At 42.0% G+C, this 9812-nt stretch overlaps 1 protein-coding gene across 1 annotated transcript; it reads left to right on the top strand.

The window, feature by feature from the left end:
• LOC131276747 (olfactory receptor 7A17-like) lies at window positions 1–936 on the top strand. The gene has a single exon (XM_058290324.1). It carries the CDS (start codon window positions 1–3, stop codon window positions 934–936), a length of 936 nt encoding a protein of 311 aa, XP_058146307.1.
• The last annotated feature ends 8876 nt before the right edge of the window (window positions 937–9812 follow it).

The following is a 9812-nucleotide window of genomic DNA, read 5'->3' as shown; positions in this document are numbered from 1 at the left end:
ATGGGACTTGGAAATGAAACACAAATTTCAGAATTTTTTCTCCTGGGATTTTCAGAGGATCCAGAAGTGCAGCCCCTCCTCTTTTGGCTGTTCCTGTCCATTTACTTGGTCACCATCTTTGGGAACCTGCTCATAATCCTGGTCTTCATCACTGATTCTCACCTCCACACACCCATGTATTTCTTCCTCTCCAACCTGTCTCTTTGTGACATCGGTTTATCCTCCACCACTGTCCCGAAGATGCTGGTGAACATCCAGGCACAGAGCAGAGCCATAACATACACAGGCTGCATCACCCAGATGTACTTTTTCACGATCTTTGCAGGGTTGGATGACTTCCTTCTGGCCGTGATGGCCTATGATCGCTTTGTGGCCATCTGCCACCCCCTTCACTACACAGTCTTCATGAACCCCCAGATGTGTGTCCTGATGGTTCTGGGTTCCTGGGTCATGAGTTTTATACAATCCTGTTTACAAGGGTTAAAGGTATTATGGCTGTCTTTTTGCACACATGCAGAAATCCCACACTTTTTCTGTGAACTTCGTCAGATGATCCAACTTGCCTGTTCTGACACTTTTTTCAACTACTTAGCAATGTATTTAATAGCTGGAGTGATGGGAGGTGGTCCCCTTGGTTGGATACTTTTCTCTTACTCTAAGATTGTTTCCTCCATATGTGCAATCTCATCAGCTCAGGGGAAGTATAAAGCATTTTCCACCTGTGCATCTCACCTCTTGGTGGTCTCCCTATTTTATTGTACAGGCGTAGGGGTGTACCTAAGTTCTGCTGCTTCACACAACACACATTCAGGTGCATCAGCCTCAGTGATGTACACTGTGATCACTCCTATGCTGAACCCCTTCATCTACAGTCTGAGGAATAAAGACATAAGAGGGGCTCTGAACAAATGCTTTGGAGGAAAGTCTGAAAAGTGACATTAGCTCTCTGGTGGCTGAAAAGCTGTTTTAGCATCTTTCAAACCCTCAGAACTAGAAATCTGCTTTCATTAGAAGGTCTTGGATGTAAACCTGCCAAGAATCCAGATGAACTCAAATACTGTGAAGTAAAAATTTCAATCAAACTGTGCGTTATGAGATCAACTTATTGTTTTTGATGATGAGAAATTTCTCCTTGGCATTGCTAACTTCATATCCATGTTTAAGGAGTTTAGTTACTGGTGTAGAGGAATGTGTTGCATTTTCTATATTGTTTTATTTTATCACCTTTCTTTTTTGCTTGAATACTTCCAGGGCTGTCAATGAATATAACCCTCTGCTCCCTCTGAAAACAATATCTGCCTTTGTTCAAAATTGCATCATTAATTTTAAAGAGCAGGCATTTGTCAATCTAGTTATTTACTTTAATACCAAGATATATTTTACCTCTTTTTTGTTCAGTGCTTTCTTTTATATATTTGTTCATATATGACTATAAAGAAGAGTTTAAAAATCTGACTAATAATCCCCCTTAGAATGGAGTGTTCTCATTCAAAGCCATAATTTATTACTACACAAACACCCAAGTCCTTGCACATACTGCTGGTTATCAGACAGCTAATATTAATGTAGTTTCCTTTTAATATAGTTATCTGCAATTAAGTTGAATTGCAAGGTTATCATGAATGCTATATTTATTCATTTTTCTCTTTATTTTTTTAATGTTTCATTACAAATATAAGAGGTCCTCATATACCCCCCAACCCCTTACCCCACTCCTCCCACATCAACAACCTCTTTCATCATTATGGGACATTCATTTCATTTCGTGAATGTATTTTGGAGCACTGCTGCTCCACATGGATCATGTTTTATACTGTAATATGCAATCCCAATAAATATCAACACAGCATTCTTTAATGAACTAAAAAACTAAGCAGGAAATTTATTTGGAAAGGAAAGAGGCCCCGAACAGCCAAAGACATATTTAAAAAGAAAAATGAATTTGAAGGAATCACACTACCTGACTTTAAAACATACTACAAATCTACAGTAAAGAAAGCAGGATGGTATTGGCACAAGGATAGACTTCCTATCCAATGGAACCAAACTGAGAGTTCTAATACAGACCCTCATATATACAGTCATTTGAGAGTCAACAAGGCCACCAAACCCACTCAACTGGGAAAGAATGGCCTCTTCTACAAATGGTGCCTGAAGAACTGGATATCCATATGTAAAAGAATGAAAGAGGATGACCAACTCCCAACTTATACAAAAATCAACTCAAGATAGATCTAAGACATAAATATAAGAGCCAAGACCATAAAGACCTTGAAAAGCAATATAGGGAAGCATCTGTAAGAGGATCCTATTACAGGACCTTGTAATAGGAAATGGCTTCAAGAGCTTTACACCAAAAGCACAAGCAGCAAATAGATAAATGGGACTTCATCAAAATTAAAGCTATTTACACCTCAAAGGAGTGTGTCATGAAAGAGAAAAGAGAGCCTACATAATGGGAGAAAATATTTGGTAAACATATATCTGATAGGAGATTTATATCCTGTATATACAAAAAATTCCTATTTCTCAAAAATAAGGAGACAAAAACCCATTTCAAAAATGGGATTAAGATTTGAACAGATACTTCTCCAAAGAAGAAATACAAATGGCCAATATGCCCATGAAAAAATACTCAAAATCCCTAGGTATTAGGGAAATACAAATAAAAAACTACAATGGGACACCATTTTACTCCCTTAAGACTGGCAGCTATCAAAAAATCAGAATACTTCAAGTGCTGGAGAGGATGTGGAGGAATGGGAACACTCGTCCACTGCTGGTGGGAATGCAGAATGATCCAGCCATTCTGGAGTACAGTTTGGCGGTTTCTCAAAAAAACTAGCTATTGATTTGCCATATTATAAAGCAATTCTATTGCTGGGTATATATCCAGTAGTACTGAAAACAAGGACACAAACCGAAATATGCACACCAATGTTCATAGCAGCACTATTCACTATTGCCAAAAGTTGAAATCAACCCAAATGCCCATCAAAAGATGAATGCATAAATGAAATGTGGTATGTACATACAATGGGATACTACTCAGCTAAAAGAACAAATATAGTACAAGCACATGTGATAACTTGAATGAATATTGAGGAACTTAGGTTGAGCCAAGCAAGCCAGGCATTGAAGAATAAATACATTATGACTTCTCTGATATGAAATAATAAAACATGCTGTCTCAGAGAGCTCGAGATTGGATGATCATCTTAAAGGAAGTTGGGGGGGGGTGGAGGTTGCTAGCTGACACCTACATGGGTGAAATCTATGATAAACTGGAGGTAAGTATTTGTACAGGGAAAGGATAAAATAGGATGTAGGATACATTTGGGTGGGGCTTTATAGGCTTGAACTGAGCTAGGGATGGGAAGATGGTTCAATTGGCCCAAGAAATTAGGGAAGGGTGGAGGAACATTTGGACATAGGAGATTTTCAGGTATGTGGTTTAATCTATAATGTTGAGAAATATCTTTAGAAAATATAATAAGGAAGGTTACCTGTTTAAGATGCTTAAGGGGGGGAGGTGGTGGCATCTGACACATGGCAGGTTTCTAGGGAGTGTGTGATTGCTCATTTTGTCATAGTGGGTTATATCATCGGGTGGAGACCCATAAAATGATAATGCTGTATTTAAATAGCTGCAGGAATGCTGAAAATGAGGATCAATGATCTTTCTGAATGACCCAGTTCTGTTCTCATTTATTATTGTATCAATCAGCACTTGATGCACAACAAGCCATCCCATAAATAAATGTTTTAAGATAATGCTTTTACATTGTATGGCTGCCAAGTCCTGGAGGTGATTGATCTCTGTAGGGACCTCATGAGCATGTGATCACTTTTATGTCACCTGGGTTGACTCTGATGGTCTTGACTGGGTTCTCTTTTATACTGGCTGCTTGCCTGGCCCTATGGAAGTCCAACTGGCCTCAGCTGAGTTTTCTCACTTTTGATCTACATGCTCTGTCATCCTCTAGCAAGCCAGCTGAGGAATTGTTCATATGACAGTTTCAGTGTTCCAAATACAGAAGAAGAATCATTCCAAGGCCTCTTGAGGCACATCCCTTTCAGCATATACTCTTTTTTTTTTTTCTGTTTCTTTTTTTTTCTTTTTTTTTCTTGACTTTGTAATAATATTACATTAAAAATATATATATATGAGGTCCCATTCAAATCCACCACCCCCACCCCACCTCTCCTCCCCCCAGCAACACTCATTCCCATCATCATGACACATCCATTGCACTTGGCAAGTACATCTCCGGGCACCTCTGCACCTCACGGTCAATGGTCCACATCATGGCCCACACTCTCCCCCATTCCATCCAGTGGGCCCTGTGAGGATTTACAATGTCCGGTGATTGCCCCTGAAGCACCATCCAGGGCAGCTCTATGTCCCAAAGACGCCTCCACCTCTCATCTCTTCCTGCCTTTCCCCATACCCATCAGCCACCATGTCCACTTTTCCCAATCCAATGCCACCTTTTCTATGTGGACATTGGATTGGTTGTGTCCATTGCTCCTCTATGTCAAGAGGAGGCTCAGATTCCACATGGATGCTGGATGCAATCCTCCCACTTTCAGTTGTAATCACTCTAGGCTCCATGGTGTGGTGGTTGTCCTTCTTCAACTCCATCTTAGCTGAGTGTGGTGAGTCCAATAAATCACATTGTAGGTGCTGGAGTCTGTTGAGGCTCAGGACCTGGCTATCACATTGTCAGTCCAGAGATTCAAATCCCCTAGATATATCTTAAACCCCAACACTAACTGCAACTCGAGCACATTAGCATGAAAGTCTTATGAAGAGAGATCCCATCTGAGTCCAGATTCATCACACATAAACACCATTTCCAAAGAGGGGCCATCTGACCTGGTAGTTAACCCCATCTGCCATGACCATAACTCCCATGGGTCTCTTTAGCCCTCAAAGGAACCAATTTCAATACCTGGGGGTTGTATCTGCTTTATCTGTCTCTCAGACTCTGCTCAGTTGTGCATAAGGGCAATCCTTCTGACAGCCTCCAGACTCTTTTTTAGAGACTCGTAGCCATATAAACTCATTTCTCCTTTCCATTTCCCCCTTACATTAGGTCAAACAGCCTTTTAAAGTCATGTTATTTTATGTAGACAGGGATATTCTGCTGATCCGCATTGAACCTTCCGTATAAGGTCATTTTCCAGTTGCATCATCAGTTGGTAGTTGATAGTGGTCCCTCGGTGCCAGGGAGGCTCATCCCCGGGTGTCATGTCCCACGCTGGGGGGAAGGCATTGCATTTACATGCTGAGTTTGGCTTCGAGACTGGCCACATTTGAGTAACATGAAGGCTGACAGGAGGAAATTCCCAGGCACAATGCTGCTCTACTCCTTGTTCTTATTTTAGGGTTATCAGCTCACAAGCATAGTCATTAGCGTCAGGGGCTCACTGTTGAACCCTCACTCCCTCCCGGTCCCCGCCGCTGCACCTGGGAGACTGTCGCTGCTCCCCTAGGGACCACGACAGAGCACCACTCTCCAGGAACCCGGTACCCCCCCTGCTGTGGTTTTTAATTGTTGCCACTATGAGTATATCCAAACATTACCATGCACCCTGGACATATGTTCTGTACAGCTCCCTGTCATCCATATATCACCTGTCAATGGTATCCTATACCAGTATTCCTCTGTTGCCATTGTTGAACCTTTCAGCATATACTCTTGACCAAATGAAACAGAATGCTTTAAGTACTTACCAGAAACAAAGTTAGTTGAAGCGATCCACAGAGTCACACTCAAATGAGATGGAGTCTGAGAAATGTGATATTTTATTTTGCCAAGTGACTATGATAGAAACCTCAGGCTTGTTGTCAAAAACAATAAGAATTTTTCCACCTCAACTTCTAATCTAGAAGTCCAAAATCAAGGTCTCTGCAGAAAGGGTTTCTTGCCAGAGCCTGTAGCAACAATCCTTAGGGCTGCCTCATGGGCATCTCTGCCTCTGTCACATGAACATCTGCCTCATCTCTGGTTTCTTCTTACTTCTGACTTAAATTGATTTTGTCTGTTTCTCCTTTTCTTATGAAGAACCGAAAATTGTGGTTTAAATTCCACCATGATTTCATTTGGCCTCAAGTAAGTAGAGTCTGTGTAGACCATATTCTTTAATGAGACCGTACGTAAAATAATTGTAAGAACTTCAAGGGTTCTATCTGAAAGTGATTTCATGTACAGAGTACTGGAGGTTAGGAATTTAACTTATCCTTTGTGAAAGACATGATTCAGTCCGGAAAATGTAAATAATTTGTGCCATCACTGCAATCATATTGATGTACTTGTTTGTATACCAACTCTTGTGTCTGAGGCCACCAGTCAGAGTGAGGACCATTTGCAAAGAAGAAGGCAGACAGAGTTTTGGGGAGTGTATTCTCATTGAGTTTATTCCATGCTCTTTTTCTTCCTCTTCTCTCTCTTCTGCACCTGCTCCTTTAAGCTATCTTTGTTCTCTTCACTCTTCTGTCTATGTGGAAACTGCTTTTATGCCAGTACTAGCAGACTATATGATTGTCTCTTACAGTGGTATACCTCTCATATTACATATACTGATTAGCTGGTACATGGGTCAGTTGGGATTAAGTCCACCCCAGAAGCTAAATGTAGTTATGCTATGTCACCAAATACCTGATCGAGCAAAGAAGTATCCAGGACACTTAGACCATTTATCTAATGGGCTCTAGTGCCCCCCTTAAATGGCTGGCATCTTAGGAACTCATAATCACAGGGCTGCACCGCTGGCCCAAAGCCCACTACAACAATATAAGGCACAACAAAACATAACTAAGGAAATTACAAAACCAAGGCCAATTAAAACAGCACTTTTCCAAATGGATACCAGATGTTCCCACAAATACCCAGTTTAACTATTGATTACAGTACAATGACAAAGAAACCAGGGTTCCATCCTGCTATTCTCTGGGTATCATTGGCATATTGTTCAATGCACTGGGTTACTATATCCCTTCAGGTTACATGTTCAGCTGAAAGTCACCCCCCCCCCCAATTATAGACATCTTGACCCACTAGGGGGTGGTTATTGTCCGTATCTCTGGAGTGGTGCTTCTGTTTGTCTTCATATTGTTTCCAATTCTGATGTGGACTGGTCAGTTGTCTGAAGACATGTCCAGTTAGCCTCAGTCACAATGGCAATTGTCCATGGAAGGCCTGCTTCCTCTCCTGACAGGTCAGTGAGTACCCAGGACTGGGTTATGTTGTGAACATGGGCATATATATGAGTCCACCTGAGTACAATATCAGCTGCTTTCAACCTAGGACTGAATTGTGGCAGGCTCTGTTTGCTGCCCTGGTCTGGATTTCCATACCTTGTCTCCCCACACTAAACCTGATCATAAAGGGGAGAGTTCCACTGGTAGCAATAGTTCAGCCACACTTGTAAGTCAAAGTTCCCCTCAGAAGGGTTCCCCCTGAGTTTTCAGGCAGTGCAGCTCATACCTCAGATGGTCATTTAGGAACCCATGGTGTCATCATCAATCCCCTCTTCACATCATCTCCATAGGTCAACAGGATGACTTTCCAAGTGTGGTTTTCAGTTACACCAATCCATGGCAACATCCACAGCACACCACTGTTTGTCCAGACTCCAAGGCAGGAGAGCCAGGCAATACCAAATTTCCACCTAAAACTTTAGGAAATGCAAGAGAGTCTGATGTGTTTATTGTTACATGCAAGGGTAAAGCACATCCCTGTACAACCAAGTGTAGGGTTAATGCCCCACTCAACATGGCTGCTTATTTATAAGGTCTACTGCCCATGACTGGTGGGTAGCCCACACCTGCAAGGTCAGCTCCTTTGGAGACATCATGTGAAATTAGTATTTTAATAAACCATTATAATGTTCAGTTATGCCTGCAGCATGCACTCAATATGGGGCATGCAAATGCCAATCAATATCTTCATTTTTACCCGGGTTTGCACATTGAAACCTGTGAAATTGGTTCTTCTGCCCCTCCACACTTCAAGAGAATGCCCATACTGGGCATTTAAAATATTCAATGCCATATGGTACATTTTTGTGTGGCTATATGGAATGGAAGTTTAAAAACTAAACCTGTTTAGTATCCACAGTTGAGAAAAGAAAATTATATCTTATATCAGAGTGAAGGGATCCACTATAATCTAGCTGCCATAACTGTAGGAGGTCTGTCTCCTTGCTTTACAACTCCTTTCAGGGGAACCCGATTTCTGCATGGGTATTATTTAGCATATAGCTCCCAGGCTGTTAACGTGTTCATCGCATCTGCAGTTGTTAATGGGAAGGTATATCACCTGGATATCTGCAGGAAGGTTCAAGCCTCCACATGACCCATGTGTCTATGTAACCAGGTGATCCATCCATCGTTTGGATGATAAAAAGTTCTTGTTGTGGATTCTGCAGAGTCATTTCCTGGGCTTATGAGAGATTTATGCCCTGCAACATGATTAAAAGTTATGCTACATTCTTGTCCTTTGGACCACAAATTTTGTCACCAGAGAGGTCTTTTACCAATCATCCATTCTTGCCACTCTGCCTGGATCAGCCATAAAGTTAGTCCTTTGTACATGGCCCAAATATCTGTACACACAGTAATGGGGCTCTGTTCATGCATTATAACTAGCCACATGGCTCTCAGTTCAGCCCATTGGCTGGTTTGACAAAATCTGGTTTCAAATCAGATATCTTCTGTATCCACTCAGATACCTATAGTGGCCCAAGATATCACTATGCCTTTGGTGTACCCATTTGTATACCAGGCATCAGCAGGTATAGCATCCATTCCACCCTTGTGTGGGCTACACTTTAAAGCCTGGGGACCAGGAAGCCCTCTGGATGAGGGGTCAACTCAACACTCTATTGGTCTAATACTTCCTGCAACTCTGCAGACAGGGGGCTAGTACTCAACATCGACTGCTGTTTCATATATGAACCCCACTTAGCCATTGTGGTCATCTGAGCCACCCCAGTTCTGGGGGCATTCAACTACAAAGTACCATCCTGCCACAGGGAGGGAGGTTCATATACTAGGACTCACTGTGATCCTGTAAGCATTTCACATGCCTGAAGGGTGGCTTACACTGCCCCTAACTGGTGCTCAATGAGAGAAGAGCAAAGTTCTGGCCCTTTCCATAGTTGACACCAGAACCCTATGGCACCATGCACTTCCCGTGTGTTTGCCAGTGGCCCATTACAGGAGAATCACTGCTACCAAATACGAAAGACCCGAAGGGGGACAAAATCCACCCCCATCATGCAGTCAGGTTCACCTGGGCTGAAGGTCCACTCACCGTGCCCAGAACCTCCTACTGGCTATGGCAAATGTTGGGTCCTTGATGCTTTGCCATAATGGGGAAATCAGCACCATTTGCAAAGGAGAAGGCATGCAGAGCCATGGGGAGTTTGTGCATTTTGAGATATTCCATGCTCTTTTCAAACTTCCCTGCTCTTTCTCTCTCTAATTTTCCTTTAAGCTTCATTTGTTTTCTCCACTCCTCTGTTTACATGGGAGCTGCTTTTATGTTACCAGTATCAGAATATATGATTGACTCTTACAGTGGCATACCTATCATTCTGCATATACTGAACAGCTGGCTTATGGGTCAGTCAGGATCAAGTTCAATCCCTGGAAGCTGAGTGCAGTTATGTTGTCATTGTGTCTCAGATATGGCCAAGAAGTATACAGTTTGATTAGGTCATTTAATTATTGAGCTTCAGTTCCCCCTATGCTAGGTTTGTTTTGTGGAACTTTTATCAATAACATTGTCAAACTTTACAAA

Source organism: Dasypus novemcinctus, chromosome 30 (assembly GCF_030445035.2).
Source record: "Dasypus novemcinctus isolate mDasNov1 chromosome 30, mDasNov1.1.hap2, whole genome shotgun sequence".
NCBI classification, from domain to species: domain Eukaryota; kingdom Metazoa; phylum Chordata; class Mammalia; order Cingulata; family Dasypodidae; genus Dasypus; species Dasypus novemcinctus.
The sequence above is the reverse complement of the archived record's forward strand: the minus strand, read 5'-3'. Positions and strand labels throughout refer to the sequence as shown.